We start from the raw sequence: 15,615 nt of genomic DNA on the forward strand, positions 1-15,615 counted from the left end.
CTTTGTTTGGATTGTAATTTTTTATTAATAAAATTTGTACGTTTTCTATGAACATATTTTTTAATTATCTTTTATTTTATTTGCATCAAATCGTTATAACATATTTTTAAAAAAATAACAATTCAAACGGGAGGAGGGTTGGATTGGATGATACGGAAGTAAGAAGTGTAAGCAAAAGGTTTCGGATTCGAGTCCTCTCTCGCTCACACTTTAAAAAAAAAAAAAAAGCAATTCAAACGAGAGAATAAAACCAAACCTTTAAAATAATAATAATAAAAAAGATTCCCATGTGAATCAACAAACATCAGTCCAAATCCCAACAGCGAAGGCATCTTCAGTCTCCCACGCGGCACTCATGCATTCGTGCATCTGGATTCCTCTTCCCACCAACCCCCCTTTTTCCAGCAGCGCACTTTTCGCATCGCCAAGTCACCGCGCCACAGCACCCAGTCCCCACCACCAACCGATCCCAAATCCCAAACCAAGCCAAGCCACCCCAGCCCAGAACAAAACCCCCGCCTTTCGTAAAATTGCACCAGACTCCGTCCTTCCCCTACCAATTCACCAGCTTTCCCCCTTGTAGAAATACACAGATTCACAGCAGAGGTCTGAATGATATAGTTTTTACTTCTTGTACTGATCCAAGTGTTTAAGATTGTCATCCATCTTTCAATGCCTTTTCTCATTCTATAAATAGAGATCCCAGAACCAGAGAATAATTCAAGCTAATGCAGCAAAAGGGTCGAGCCCAAAACCGTAGATCAAGGACTTTTTCTAGGTCTCGCACTGCCATTGAGGGTTGTTAAGTCATTTTGTTCACATCTCTTCTCGTTTTTCCCGCATTTCATCGTCCTAATAAGTACAACAAATTTATTCAATCAAGAAACCGTCAGAATTCCGATCATGGCAGCTGTTGAAGGTGGCATCTTTACCCTTCTTTCTGGGATATGAGAATTTGAACCACCGTTTTCTTGATTGGGAATTGAGCTAAAGGTTTTTGCTTCTTTTTTTTGGGTTGTGCAGGACAAGAGCGCGAGGTGCAGAAGAGTTACTGGATTGAGCACACTACTGATCTCACTGTAGAGGCAATGATGCTTGATTCCATGGCTGCTGATCTTGACAAAGAAGAGCGCCCTGAGGTATAGAGTTTTTGTACTTTGCGTTTCTTCTCTTTTTGTTCTTTTTGCATGGTATGTTGTTGGATGTTTGAGAGGAGTATTGATTAGCTTGTTATGAGCTCAAAAATTTTATATGGGATGCATCATAATCTTATCTTTTGATTTGTTTGTCTTTGTCACATCGCAAGGACATAAGAATGGTTATTCTCATTTATACATATTAAGGCATGTGTCACTGTCTTTGCATATTCCAAAGCGAAGTGATGGTGGTTTTTCCTTTTTCTCTTTTCTAGTTTTGCTACAGAACTGGTAGTTACGTGCTTAGAATGTATTGTCTGCTTTTTCTTTGTGGTAAAACTAGTGTTGTTTGAGATTTTAGCTTCACATGTTAGTGGTGGTCACGTGCCTAGTTCTCATCTCATTTATGCTGGTGTTGCGAACTAAGATCCCCTAAATCAAGGTCGAACCTTTTTAGCCACTATCTGTTCGGATTGGTGGCCATATCCATTGATCTTGCAGCAAAAATAATGGACTTCTATCTTCGAATGTATCCAAACTTACAAGGCCTTCTGACTGAATCACTTAAGGCAAGAAGGTCAGTATCACAGAGGAGTAAAATGTACTTTAGTAAAGATTTACTCACCTTTGATTAACTCAAAGCAGCAAAAAGTGTAAAAAATAACAAAGGAAATGGATTACTTGTTTGACACCTCAAATTATTTCTTGCCATAAGAAACTTAAAAAGAAAACATTCTGTTCTTCATATCCCCTAAAATTTCCTGGAGCAAGATAATTTCAGTTTAACTGACCTGAACTTGATAACTTTGCATTCTATGCATTTATCATGTTCTGTATTAGATTCCTATGAATCCACAGCTCATATTTGGTTTTTAATATCAGAGTTTTTTTTTTGCTTTTAATTGGGCCTTGTACATCTTCTTTTTATGCAATCACTCGGAGTATGGTCCCACAGATTTCATGTTTATGACTATGCAATAACACTTGAAGCTCTCTTCTTCATGGTCTAACAGGTGCTATCGCTATTACCACCATACGAAGGAAAATCAGTTCTGGAGCTAGGAGCTGGAATTGGCCGTTTCACTGGTGAATTAGCAAAAAAAGCTGGTCAAATTGTTGCTTTAGATTTCATTGAAGGTGCAATAAAGAAGGTTTGTGTACCAGAAATAACTTTGTTTTCAGCCAATTGCTTTTGAAACTGTATGTTGTAATTCCTTCTAGAGATGAATGGTCCCATAATTTGACCTTCGGATGTGCAGAATGAAAGCATTAATGGGAATCTTAAGAACACCAAGTTTATTTGTGCTGATGTGACGTCCCCAGAGTTGTACTTCTCAGCAGAGTCGATGGACTTAATTTTTTCAAACTGGCTATTGATGTATCTCTCTGATGAAGAGGTGAATACTTTTTTACTCTTCACTGAAAAGTTGTGCTGACCAATTTGTGGTTATGTTGTATTTTAATCATTATGCTGCTGTTCTTATTTATTATTAGCATGTCATCATTTTCTCACATATTTTCATTGTTTGTAGAACATCTGTTGAACTCCAATGTTTCTGTTTCAGTTCCTATTCCTGCTTGTCTTAGACCACCAATCTCCTCATTGAAACCTGTCATTGATTCGTTCTGCTTGGTTTTAGGTTGTGGCACTAGCAAAGAAGATGGTTGGATGGCTGAAAGTTGGTGGGCACATTTTCTTTAGAGAGTCATGTTTCCACCAATCTGGAGATCACAAAAGGAAGAAGAACCCAACTCATTATCGTGAGCCCAGATTTTATACCAAGGTTTGTTTTCACATATGCAGTTTAATTCTTGTTGATTCGCATGTCGCATGCTAGGTGATTATCTTTAATGGAAACTTTTCCGATTCATGTTATAGTTCATTGCGTTGGCAGTTTGTTCTTATGTTGCTTTAACACGTGTTAATGAAATATATACTCCTTAACAATGTGCTAAATATGCTGATGAGGATGCTTCTTTAGAAGTTGTCTCAAGAATCTACAGCTCCACTCTTGTCCTTTTTGTCTAATTTGTACACAACTCCAGGTTTTTAAAGAATGTCACTTCAATGATGGCTCTGGGAATTCTTTTGAACTTGCTCTTGTTTGCTGCAAATGCATTGGAGCTTATGTAAGGAACAAAAAAAATCAGAACCAGGTATAAAAATGCTAACTGTTCTTTTCTTTCTTTTGTGTTTCTTGTCATTTTTTACATCTGTACACTAGGCCAAATGATGGCTATCTCTGCTCGTTTGGAAACAGATATGCTGGATGTTGAAGAAGGTACGTTCAGAGGATGATAGGGGATTTCAGCGTTTCTTGGACAATGTGCAATATAAGTCTAGTGGGATTCTCCGCTATGAACGTGTCTTTGGACCAGGATTTGTCAGCACTGGAGGGATTGGTACATCTCATTCTTTGTGCTTTTTTTCCCCTGCTTTTTTTATGCATTCCATAAACATATTAAGATATATGAACTTGGAATTTTGGTTTTATCTGCCATTCGAAAGCACAGTGTCCTTTAGATGTGTTGGATTGCTAAATAATAAGTCAAAATCACTACACAATGATCAGGATGAGTCTGTTGGAAAGGGGATATGCAAAAGTGTGATTATTCTGCTGAGAGATGCTGTGCAGTTATTCACTTAGGAGTATCCACTTGTAAATGGGTTCAATATCCAAGTGCTTTTTGCAATGCTCTGCCAAGAGTAGCTTCTCCTGAAATTTGGATTGTTTTTCTTGTTATGCAGGAATCTTGCAAGTGTGTAGCCTGTATTCATCCTTAAGTGGCTTATATTATCTTTAATGGATGATTGAACAAGCTGAAGTGTTTTTTGAGGCTATATCACTTTTAATTCATTAAATGATTCTTAAAACAAATAGAAAAGAAAATGCTTTTCCTTCTTCCATTTCATAGTTTTATGCATTTTGTCTTTAGTTGAACTTTTTCTTATGTTCATCAGACACAACAAGAGAATTTGTTGGTAAACTGGATCTTCGACCTGGACAAAAAGTTCTGGATGTTGGTTGTGGTATTGGTGGAGGTGACTTTTACATGGCTGAAAAGTATGATGTTCATGTTGTTGGCATTGATCTCTCAATCAACATGGTTTCTCTTGCTCTGGAACGCGCTATTGGCCTCAGATGTTCTGTTGAATTTGAGGTTGCTGATTGCACCAAGAAAACATATCCTGACGGCTCATTTGATGTTATTTACAGCAGGGATACTATTCTGCACATTCAGGTAGAATTCTGTTGTTCTGAAAGGAACTTCAATATTTTATACAACCCCAGCTATTGCTTTCTGGTATATTTTTTTCTGTCTGACTTTTCAAGAGGTTGCAATTATATGAAGTTTTTTTTATTAACCCTTTCTAGTGCCTTTGTTCATTTTGATCTAGTGGTACATGTTTAGGATAGAATGCCTAGCACTTTTAAGTAGTTTAGCAGTCTGTATAAATTTAAACTTAGTCTATGTGAATCCTCTTATATAAAATTTGTTTTTAGCTGTCAGCTTTCGTATATATAGGACAACAAATTAATTTAAGTTGCTATAGATCCCATTGATACTATTAATTGGTAGGCAAAACTGTAGTGAGACCTAGACTAAACTTTGGTCCTGGCTTTGCCTTTAACTTTATATAGACGTTATGTTATCAATACATACTGGAAATTATGGTGGCTTAAGTTTAAGTTGAAAGGTTTCTGAAGTATTCTTGTGAATGGTATTTATTTTGTCTGATTCCAGTTTTATTCAGCATGCTCAAATTCCTGTTGGTTATTCAGGACAAACCTGCACTCTTCAAATCCTTTTACAAATGGCTGAAGCCTGGAGGCACTGTCCTAATTAGTGACTACTGCAAAAGAGCTGGACCTCCTTCAGATGACTTTGTCAAGTATATCAAGCAAAGAGGCTATGATCTGCATGACGTGGAAGCATATGGCCAGGTTTACTTGCATAGTCTCCCTCTCTGACACCCACTCTTTTCCTCTCCCCATAACTTTTCTCCTTATAAGGGGTGTTTTGTTTCCTGTTTATAGATGCTAAAAGATGCTGGTTTTGATGAGGTCATTGCTGAGGATCGAACTCATCAGGTGTGATTTCTTCTCTCCCTTTTATCTCCCGCACCCATCTTGTGTATGTGCTGCTCTTGTTGTCGTTTGGCTCATTGTAACCCTAAATTCATTTTGTATTTCAGTTCATAAATGTTCTTCAGAAGGAACTAGAATTGGTGGAGAAGGATAGAGAAGCATTCATCTGTGACTTTTCTGAAGTAAGCGTTTTAACATCTAAGTTAATAATTCCTTTGCTTAATGGAATTTGACATGTGCCGCTTACCCATGTTATGATCTAATATACAGGAAGACTACAATGATATAGTTGGTGGTTGGAAGGCCAAGTTACTCAGGAGTTCATCTGGTGAGCAGAGGTGGGGTTTGTTCATTGCCAAGAAGAATTAGACTTTCTTGCGCAATCTTGCACCGTGTCATCTGCAACTATCATTCTGCATGTTGATGAAGTCTTTGAATGTTTTTTTTTTGTCTGTAACTTACCTATGTGGTAACATGGGTATAGTGAATTCTGTTCTCTTATAACCTGTGCTTCTATCATGTCAGATGGTATTCCCACTGTAATAAGGGGTGACTTTCTCTATCGCTTAATGAGATTTCATTTGATCTTTGGCATTATTGTCAACCCATAAATTCTGGAGAAATTGTTATTGAGCATTTATTATGCAAGTTGCTTTGTCATAAAACAAAATCAGCCAAAACACCAAGAGACAAAATCATCATCTATGGAGCTATACAAGGTTTATGTATCTTTTGAGAGCTATGTTTTTTTTTTTTTAAAGATGTGAAGGCTATTACATCTTAAATAGTACGTAGTTATTTCTTTAGTACATCGATTACATCCTTCGATCTAACAACCACCGGAGATGCAGAGAGGTTAGTGTTTCTTTTCTCTTGGTTGTCTGGAATTGTCAGCAAATTGAGTTTCTCATCATTCTTCCCAACCTTCCTGAATTCATTGGGAAAGTATTCATACATCTGCACACTTAAGCTTCCACCTAAAAAGATGGAACATTTTTCACTGATCATCCTTCGGATCAAAGGAGGAAATGTCAATAATAGCCAAAACAAGGGGGAAAACAAATTATTCTGGTGTATGGATGATAACAAATTGATCTTCTCTGCTTCTTTTTTTGTCAATAAAGAACCTAAGATTACCGAGAATGAGAGCAGCCCCTATCCAACCAGCAGTACCCCATCTTTCACCGAGGAGAAACCATGCGAATCCAGCCCCCCATATTGGCTCCAAACCATAAATTACTGCCGTTTCTGTTGCTGATACATCACGCATGGCAGCCATCTGAATATCAAAATTAATGTAAGAAAGAGAATCTCCATCTAAGTCTACATTAAACTCTAGATTCTAAAGGAGAGAGGAATCTCAGAATATAACGATCTTCTTCCAATCTCAACCTGGTTTTAAAATTCTTGGATCCTGTAAGCCAGTTTTTACGCCCTTTTTTCCCCTTGAAACTTTCAGGAACTTACTTGTCTTATTTCTTTTAGACATTCGAAATACTAGTTAAACTAGCAAGAGTTACCTCAGCCCATAAACATAGTCCTGTTGAAAATACACCGGTGTAAAGCGTTGGTATCCATGGAAATGTAACCATCCAATCCCAGACCAGAGCCCATGTCCAGGATACGTTCTCAGTGTATTGAAAACCATCAAAACTTCCCCCAATCAGACACCAGATTGCAGATAGAAGGGCAACAACAGATACCTAATACGAGACAAAACACACAGCTAATGCGCGCAGAACTTTTGTACCGCAGAAGAATGGGGGTTGAGAAAGATAGTAGTTACTTTTGACCAGTGTTTTTAACAAACCTCATATCCAAGAAGTGCAATGAAGTTCTCTTTTCTTGTGCTTCTTGATATGTGTTCTGTTCGGAGTGTGTGAATTCCAAAAAATATGGCACTTAGAAAGTTGAGAAGATCTCCGACCTAAAGAAAAAGCAAATAAAATGGTAAACAGATTTTTTTTTTTTTCAGTGAAAGATTTCTTATCTCACAAAATAATACCATGACGAAGGGTCCCGAGAGAGAAGGGGGGGGGGAGGAAATCATACTAACATTAGGAGGAGATCCACTACATTCCAGCAAACCAAGGCCAACGACTGACATGAGAATTCCAAACCAGGTGCGAGCTGGTACTATTGTTCCCAACATGCTTTCGAGCAACGGAACCACGATAACCTGCTCATTCAATGCAGAAAAGTAATCACACAAACAGTTGAAGATCAGAGGAGAATGCAAAAATGAACTTGTGGTGCAATCAACGAGCCATAATAAATGATTGTAGCGTATCACACTTATCAATGCAATGATGAATGCGAACTCCATACAAATATTGCAATCTCTAGACTCTTTCTCCATGGATATCTATGGTCTTTGATTACAAGAACTGCAATTAGACAAAGAGAATTCTACGATTGGCATTGCCTATGCAATGGTTTGTGGTCTCTGCGAATAGTCATGTTTTGCTGAACCGTAGCTCATATAAGAAGATTCGATATTCTAGAGAGGATCAGACTAAATAACTTACCGTGAAAAGAGAGAGAAATGAAGCACGTCCTGCTTCAGCAGTGAGTAGGCCAAGCGCCTCAATCAGGTAGCCTAAACTGATCCACAGTCCCAGTTCCATACCTGCTTTACGGGTTTGAGCATCATTTCTTGCCCGAAAGACAAAAGGCAAGAATGGGATGGCTGATACAGCAAACCGCACTGCAGAGAAGGCTGCTGGATCCATGAAAGCTTCAGTCTCTTTTACAACTAGAATGTTGCTTGCTGCAATTTACAACATAATTACCATGCATTCAACTCTCGCTTAGATATAAGAAGAAAGACAGCATTTTTAACTAAATAGTTTGCCCAATTTAGCGACTAGAATTTCATACTTGAGTCCATGCTACAAACGAGACAACACTAGTTCCGCTGTTTCTTGAACTAGGGAAGCGTGCAGAGATAATAATTGGCTTTTACATCATCATTTTTGTCGATAAGATAGAAATGGTTAGATTGTGAAGTAGATGGGTAATTGAATTTCTCTTTCCTAATCCGTACAGTAGTAATTTGGGATCCTTACCATAGACAACACTCACAACATTAAGCAAGATTATACTCCTGAACTTCTTCGATCCAAATAGAAGTTTCCTCCAGAGAGGCCTCCTTCTGATTGAAGATTTGTTGGCCTTGATTTTTGAAGGACCCTTTGAGCTCTCATTAGATTTAGTCTTGGTTTCTACCTTACAAGTTTCAGTTTCAATAATTGAGAAAGCCCCATCGAAGTTTCTTCCACTCCTTGAGGATCTTTCTGCCAAAATTTTCCTTGAAGCAGCTGAACAACTGTGTACAGAAGAAGAAGAAGAAGAAGAAGAGGAGGAGGAGGGGTTAGAAGAAGAAGAAGAGGGATCAGAATATGAATAAACCTTGAGATGGGAAATTTTTCTGATTCCATAAGAATTCAAGTAGCAGGATATTGTCGCCGCCGCAGCAGTATCTCTTGAGGCCCTCCAAGTTGAGAAGTATGGCATATTTGGATCACAATACCCTCTCTTTTCTTTTGTTCAATGAATATTCTTTGATGGAGTTTTGTACTAGATGTTCATGTCATGGACGGAAAGAACTTGGTGAAATGAAGTGACAAATTATCTTCAAAGTCTGAAATAATGGTGCCATGTTCCATTAATCACAAGGCTGAGAGGCAATTGCTTAGGAGAATGATTGATGGGTAATTTGTTTCTAATTTATTACAACCATATAAAATAGGCCAGAAAGGAGAGGCAAGTGATGCTTTTCAATATAGGGATGGTATCGCATCATTCAAGCATGGACCCGCCACATTACATTTAAATGAATGTTGTCCCAGTGATAGAAGAATATTTCCAAATGTGAAGCACGCTAAATTTGGCAATCCATGAAAATCATCCTCAAAAAAAAGAAAGCATTGATTGCCTTTCAATTTCATCATTCCTTTGGTGAGGGAAAAAGGACTCATAAGCCAGTCGGTTACTCGTCCTTCGGTTGCTTTTAATCTTCTCAAAATTAATATCAATATCCAGAATATTGAACGGAAGAGTGCTAATTGTTCATTATGGATGAAATATTTGTCTTTAAGTTGCATTGATATTTGAATGCAAAAGTAGCAAGAATGTGCACTTGAACTTGAAAAAGTTAACTAATCTTCTCGAGAATACGACGTTCTTCTTCCGAAATCTGAGCCGAAGTACATTGATGATTTGCTCATCACATATTGGTGAACTATCTTCCATAACCATAACACAGAAGAAAGACTAGAGAAGTGAAATAGTAATACAGCGATGCTACTAGAAATGCCAATAAGGAGGATGTAAAGAAAGCCAGATAACGGTACCGAGAAATGAAAAAGATACAGCCATCAGTTGGTACATAGAAACATCAATCTACTGATGTAATATGGCAGCTAGTAACAGTCAGCAAAAAAGCTGCTTAACTCCTTCAGTTTTCCGCGCCCGCCTCCTCCTCATCTTCGTACTCAGCATCCTCGTCAGCAGTCGCATCTTGGTACTGCTGATACTCAGCAACAAGATCATTCATATTGCTCTCTGCTTCGGTAAATTCCATCTCATCCATTCCCTCTCCAGTGTACCAGTGCAAAAAGGCCTTCCTCCTAAACATTGCAGTGAACTGCTCACTCACTCTCCTAAACATCTCCTGGATTGAAGTTGAATTCCCAATGAATGTGGAAGCCATGGTAAGGCCTTTAGGTGGAATATCACAAACGCTAGATTTTACATTGTTTGGGATCCATTCAACAAAATAGGATGAGTTCTTGTTCTGCACATTGATCAGCTGCTCATCAACTTCTTTTGTGCTCATTTTGCCCCTAAACATTGCTGAGGCAGTGAGGTACCGGCCATGGCGCGGGTCAGCAGCACACATCATGTTCTTGGCATCCCACATCTGCTGTGTTAGCTCGGGGACAGTAAGCGCACGATATTGCTGTGATCCTCTTGATGTAAGAGGTGCAAATCCCACCATGAAGAAGTGAAGTCGCGGAAATGGGATCAAATTCACCGCTAACTTTCTCAGGTCCGAGTTCAGCTGACCAGGAAACCTCAGGCAACAGGTCACACCACTCATTGTTGCTGAAATCAGATGATTCAGGTCCCCAACTGATAAAGACAATAAAAACAGAGGGAACTACATTAGACTTTTAGCGAAAGACACAGAATATTCATCAGCAAAGTAAAGATGGAATTGAATTGTATGCATTTGCAGTTCTTACAGCTTGGGGTGCTGAGCTTAAGGGTCCTGAAGCAGATGTCATAGAGCGCCTCATTATCAAGGACCATGCATTCATCAGCATTCTCGACCAGCTGATGAACAGAAAGTGTGGCATTATAAGGCTCCACAACAGTGTCAGATACCTTTGGAGAAGGGAAGACTGAGAAAGTAAGCATCATTCTATCTGGATACTCTTCCCTGATCTTGGAAATCAGCAGAGTTCCCATTCCGGACCCTGTTCCACCTCCAAGAGAGTGACATACTTCAAAGCCTGTGCAGTGCCACAACCATCAAGAATTAAGTCAATGCATAAACAAGTACCAGATTTTTTTTTGCTTGGTTGGGACATGAAATGGTAGATTATACCAGCATAACATGGTTAACACTGTTATGAGAATTGGTTTTGTACATTTTTTCAATATTAGCTACTCATATAGCACCCCTGGTTGATCAAATAAGCTGCAACGAATCCTCTGTAACACCCCTCTTTTATTTGGAGAAAAAGGTGAAAAAATTGTGCTTCATGTACTGGCTTCATTTCATTCCTTCCTTCTCTCCTTCAGCTAGTAAAAACTAACACATGGCGCATATCCATTACAAAATACCTGTGTCTGATATAAACTTGATCAACCTTAAATTCCTTTGTTTTGTTGCCAGAGATAAAGGACTCTCTAAGTTTGAACTCTTGATCTCTTGCTCTATGAGCCACAGATCAAGGATTCTGTAACAATCATGTACGCTAGAGTTTACTTTAAATCTTTTTACTTATAATTATGATCCAGATGAGTCAAAGAAGTTCAAAATCAGGTAGCTAGCAATCATTTTACAAACCTTGCAAGCAATCACAGTTTTCGGCTTCCTTCCTGACAACATCAAGGACTGAATCAATAAGCTCAGCACCCTCAGTGTAGTGACCCTTAGCCCAATTGTTTCCAGCACCAGACTGACCAAAAATAAAGTTATCAGGCCTAAAAATTTGGCCATAGGGACCAGTCCTTATGCTGTTCATAGTCCCAGGTTCAAGATCCATGAGGACAGCCCTTGGCACATATCTCCCACCACTTGCTTCATTGAAATACACATTTACCCTATCTAATTGAAGGGCAGAACTTCCATTGCACCTCCCAGTTGGATCAATCCCATGTTCATCACACACCACTTCCCAGAATTTTGATCCAATTTGATTCCCACATTGCCCTCCTTGAATGTGAAGAATTTCACGCATTTTGGCTAAACAAATGGTCAACGGTCAGGGACAAACGTGGAAAATGGCTTCCCCAAACTCTCACTTAGAAGGCTTTGGATGTGGGCTTTTGGTCTACTGCTGGCCACAGGGGGCTTATATACAACAGTAGCGGAGTTGTGAAAGGTCCCTATTGCTCTTGACTCGATGAAAAATGAAGGGACACGATCAGATGGGCTTAAAAGATCTGACAATCCATAAGCGTCCGCCCGAGTCATAGCTGTAGGATTGTCCATTTGTTGGATCATCGATGTCTGTTGTGGGGAGAATAGGCCATTTGTTCCAACTCATCATCAGTTTTGCCGTCTAAGATTTGTAGATTTGTAGCTGCTGATGGGACAGCTTAGAATAGTGGAACACAAAGCCAATGAATGTTTAGTTTTTGTTTCTAATTCTTACCTCATCTGTTGATGCAAGTAGTAGCCAGTGGAAATAGTCAAGCCGCCCTTTGATGCTCATCTTCTTCTGGGGATTGAGCCACTTGTAGGGATGGCAAGGGGCTAATGGTTGGGGCGGGAGAATATAACTTCACCTGTCACCCGCTAAAAAATATATTTATCTAATTTTAATAATTTTTACACATTTTATCTAATTTTACCGTATGTACATTTATTTTTCCACTGTATAATTCAAATTAAATACAAAGTAAATATAGAATAAATTTTTGTAAGTGATATATGTATAGTAATCTGAACTTTATATACAATTTAATGTGAAAAATGAAGCCCAAATCCGAGTTTTAGTGCCCGACCACACTGTTTTACTTGATGCATATTGCAGTAGAACTCATACTCGGCCAAGCTATTGCTCAAGGTAAGGGCTTGTCAAAGTTAATGATGGATGAGAAGTAATAAACCACTTTCTTAGAAATCGACTTTATTTTAAGAGAAGAGCCCAAGGAAAATCGAGCAGAAGGTGGAAATTAGCTCTTTGTTTGATGGGCTATGCGATTTATAAACATAGTAATGTAGGAATTAATAATTTAGTGAAGTCAAACCTCTTGTAGTCATGGTACCATTGATTGCATTTCTATGCAATTGCCAGAATACTTGCATGGTGTAGTCGATGGTTCATATGGGATAAACCTGAAACTGGATGATGGGAATTTGCTTACAAGACAAAATTTGTCACGAGTGGAAATTATGTCATATTTTTTGTAGGTTGTTATTTCCGAGTCTACATTGTTTTGCATTAGTTTTGATGATCAATGTTTTAAAACTCGGATCGTTAATTGAACCGGTGAGGTGTTCGAGTCGAAGTTTAACCGGTCGGACCGGTTCAATCCTGATTCAATGAATTTTTTAAAAAATAATTTATATAAATATATGTATATATGCACAAAATAAGACATGCATTGGACTAATTTAAGACTTTATATGATGAAAAATTTAATATTTGCAAAGAAGTTGGATTTTCACAAATAAAATTTTTAAATTATAAGTTGAAACAAATAAATTTCATCTCAATCTTAATTGAATTTACCAAAAAAATAATGTTAAATCCAACTCAAAAATACCATAATTTTGAAATTATACAAAATTCACGTCTATGAGAGTTAGACATTGTGAGTTTAAATTTTAATTCAATTTTTTGATATTTAGATATTGCAACTTAAAAAAAAAGAAGTTTTGAGTTTGGAGGAAGTCAAGAAAATAGAAAATACAAATACAAACTTGATAAGAGGCAAAAAATGAGAAGAAAGTGAGTGAATGTGACATTTAATAATTAGTTTTTAGGATTAGGGAGAACATATTCTTTTTTTAAAAAAAATTCAATTTAATAGACAAAAACAAAAAAATCGTTGATTCAACGGTTCAATCCGGTTCGAACGGTTCAATCCGATTTTTAAGTATAATCAACCCAAAATATGAACCGGACCGGAGCCAAGGCCAGTTCACGGTCTGACCGGTCGAATCGGCCTGGCCCGTCCGGTTTTTAAAACACTTTTGATGATTGCAAATGCTCTGAATCTAATCTTGAATAACGTCATAGATTTTGAACAATGTATAAACAAAATTTATAAGTGAACAGCAACAAATGGAAATTTCTATACATCTTAATTAGACAAGTATTCATACATCTCTTATATGTACAAACATTTATCCAAAATGCACGAGAATGTTAGACATAGTTACATCGCTACTGTTGAAATGTTCAAAACTCATTCCTCATACGTTAGAGACTAGAAAATTGAACATAACATTGACATACAGGATTGGATTGAAGTACAAGAAGATCTTTAATTGCATTTTACTGCAAGCATTCGTTTTTAAGACCACCAAGTAAATTGTTAAACAACACGAAGCGGATATGGAATTGGAAATTTTAAGGGAACATGTCAAAGTACAAGTTTTGTTGCCCAAGAGATTGCATTCATCTCGGATAAGCTCAAACAAAACAACATACAGTGCCTTGAGACCAAGGACTTGACCTACTTCCAAAGCAATTGAGATTCTCGGTATTACTTTTTCAGTAGCAACTCAGTCTCACTTCTAAAATTATACAAATTGTTCAGTTAATTCAAATTATTATGTGATGTCTGATTTTAAATTAAATTAACTAGATACTTAACATCTGATGAAGGAGTGGCACCGAGAATCTGATTTGACTTCCAAAAACTCTTAACCAGTAAAATAACTTAGTTTTTTTTACTGCCAATCATCAGGCATAGAATATACGGTTAAATTCAATTATTTTTTTTTGGGTACCCTTCTTACGATATGCTAACAGCTATTGCTATTTATTTCAACATGGCAGAAGTGGCTGGATCGAGATATAATAAGGAGTAAAAGAAAAGTTAAGACTTGTGCAGAGATGCATGCATTAATCAGATTCTACCCAAAAGTTCAAACTTTAAGTCTGCAAAAAACCACATTTATTATCAAACAATAGCATATATATATGCATGCAAATACAACAAACAGTGAAATTAACAGTATTGAGCAGGACAAAGTTGCGTTAAAATTTGCACTAAAGTCAAGACGCAAATGCTATATTGCAGTATACATATACATAGATACAACACTCACACGCACGTTCATATCATTCCATCATTATGGCCATGCAGAAGCAAAATCTTTGGAGGTAAGTGGACTCCATCACTAGACGACCATGGAAAATATAGACATTGGACATCCACAGGTATCCCCTCCCCACAAAGGTGAAATCGGAAAGCAGAGAAGATTCCAAAAGCGGGCACAGTAATTGTGATAGCACGTAAAGGTGTTATCTCCTTGCTGCTTCATGTATGAACACAAAGGACAAAAATTATTTGGGCACGAAACAATGTACAAACTATTATGGCATGTATTTTACTGGACAAACAAGGTTATGCATGCTAGCATATGTTATGTTTGAGCTTTTAAAAAAAAAATCTCATGAACTTTTACATGTTGAAGTACATGATCTTTTAGCATGCATGTAGGTTGACGAATTACTGTGGAGAAGATTTTTCTGGTTAAAAGTTTAGCCCTCTACTTCATCATTTAACTTAAACAACTTATTCTTGATATGTACACCTCTTTAGCTAAAAGTTGCTAGTCAAAAAACCTTAGGAAACAAATTGTGGAGGCTTGAAATTAATCCAAATTAATAAGCAGTATAAGAAATTTTCAGTTAGAGAGACATGCATCATTTCCAAAGGTCGAATTTATGTTAATTAGAAAAGAGAATGAGAAGAAGAGAGAATTGTCGAAAACCAAAAGGGAAAAGAATAAATTAAAAGAGGCTAAAGAATCACAAAGAAGAACGAAGGGATTTTGGGGGGGAGAGGGGATGGGAGGGGGATATCAACTATTAAGCTGGGCAAAGAAAAGGGTAGGAGGCAGAGAAAGGAGAGGGGCAGTTCGGATTAAGAATAAGTGTGAAAGGCACGAGACAGGAGAAGAACAATAAATG

The 15,615-nt window shown here is 37.6% G+C and overlaps 3 protein-coding genes across 6 annotated transcripts; 1 reads left to right on the top strand and 2 right to left on the bottom strand.

Moving 5' to 3' along the window:
* The first annotated feature begins 722 nt into the window (after window positions 1–722).
* LOC140005942 (phosphoethanolamine N-methyltransferase 2-like) lies at window positions 723–5,839 on the top strand. Its single transcript, XM_072047311.1, has 12 exons — window positions 723–919; window positions 1,024–1,139; window positions 2,150–2,287; window positions 2,396–2,533; window positions 2,777–2,920; window positions 3,183–3,293; window positions 3,398–3,539; window positions 4,099–4,379; window positions 4,922–5,083; window positions 5,177–5,230; window positions 5,335–5,409; window positions 5,498–5,839. Exons 1-12 carry the CDS (start codon window positions 904–906, stop codon window positions 5,594–5,596), a joined length of 1,476 nt encoding a protein of 491 aa, XP_071903412.1. The 5' UTR covers window positions 723–903; the 3' UTR covers window positions 5,597–5,839.
* On the bottom strand, window positions 5,840–8,912 carry LOC140003890 (uncharacterized). 4 transcript variants are annotated; one of them, XM_072047313.1, is made up of 8 exons: window positions 8,639–8,865; window positions 8,296–8,555; window positions 7,756–7,997; window positions 7,284–7,406; window positions 7,038–7,154; window positions 6,748–6,930; window positions 6,365–6,506; window positions 5,840–6,204 (listed from the first exon to the last, which is right to left on the bottom strand). In XM_072047313.1, exons 1-8 carry the CDS (start codon window positions 8,665–8,667, stop codon window positions 6,023–6,025), a joined length of 1,278 nt encoding a protein of 425 aa, XP_071903414.1. In that variant the 5' UTR covers window positions 8,668–8,865; the 3' UTR covers window positions 5,840–6,022. The 4 variants fall into 4 exon arrangements, with proteins under 4 accessions (XP_071903414.1, XP_071903413.1, XP_071903416.1 ...); XM_072047312.1 differs by having other exon boundaries at window positions 8,296–8,912; XM_072047315.1 differs by lacking the exons at window positions 8,296–8,555; window positions 8,639–8,865 and adding an exon at window positions 8,108–8,250.
* Window positions 8,913–9,393: 481 nt separating this feature from the next.
* On the bottom strand, window positions 9,394–11,801 carry LOC140005943 (tubulin beta-5 chain-like). Its single transcript, XM_072047316.1, has 3 exons — window positions 11,307–11,801; window positions 10,477–10,746; window positions 9,394–10,363 (listed from the first exon to the last, which is right to left on the bottom strand). The coding sequence occupies exons 1-3, from the start codon at window positions 11,698–11,700 to the stop codon at window positions 9,687–9,689; spliced, it is 1,341 nt and encodes a 446-aa protein (XP_071903417.1). The 5' UTR covers window positions 11,701–11,801; the 3' UTR covers window positions 9,394–9,686.
* Window positions 11,802–15,615: the final 3,814 nt, after the last annotated feature.

Source organism: Coffea arabica, chromosome 4e, assembly GCF_036785885.1.
Source record: "Coffea arabica cultivar ET-39 chromosome 4e, Coffea Arabica ET-39 HiFi, whole genome shotgun sequence".
Lineage (NCBI taxonomy): Eukaryota > Viridiplantae > Streptophyta > Magnoliopsida > Gentianales > Rubiaceae > Coffea > Coffea arabica.

Excerpts from the sequence above, each read along its gene's own strand:
- LOC140005942 (XM_072047311.1), top strand. Across the intron at positions 1,140-2,149 it reads ACAAAGAAGAGCGCCCTGAG|GTGCTATCGCTATTACCACC; the intron begins GTATAGAGTTTT and ends ATGGTCTAACAG. Across the intron at positions 3,294-3,397 it reads ACAAAAAAAATCAGAACCAG|ATATGCTGGATGTTGAAGAA; the intron begins GTATAAAAATGC and ends GTTTGGAAACAG.
- LOC140003890 (XM_072047312.1), bottom strand. The coding sequence starts at position 8,743 with ATGCCATACTTCTCAACTTGGAGGGCCTCAAGAGATACTGCTGCGGCG. Across the intron at positions 7,998-8,295 it reads TGTTGTGAGTGTTGTCTATG|CAAGCAACATTCTAGTTGTA; the intron begins GTAAGGATCCCA and ends TGTAAATTGCAG. Across the intron at positions 7,155-7,283 it reads GTAGTGGATCTCCTCCTAAT|GTCGGAGATCTTCTCAACTT; the intron begins GTTAGTATGATT and ends CTTTTTCTTTAG.
- LOC140005943 (XM_072047316.1), bottom strand. The coding sequence starts at position 11,700 with ATGCGTGAAATTCTTCACATTCAAGGAGGGCAATGTGGGAATCAAATT. Across the intron at positions 10,747-11,306 it reads AAACTGTGATTGCTTGCAAG|GCTTTGAAGTATGTCACTCT; the intron begins GTTTGTAAAATG and ends GGCACTGCACAG. Across the intron at positions 10,364-10,476 it reads TAAGCTCAGCACCCCAAGCT|TTGGGGACCTGAATCATCTG; the intron begins GTAAGAACTGCA and ends TGTCTTTATCAG.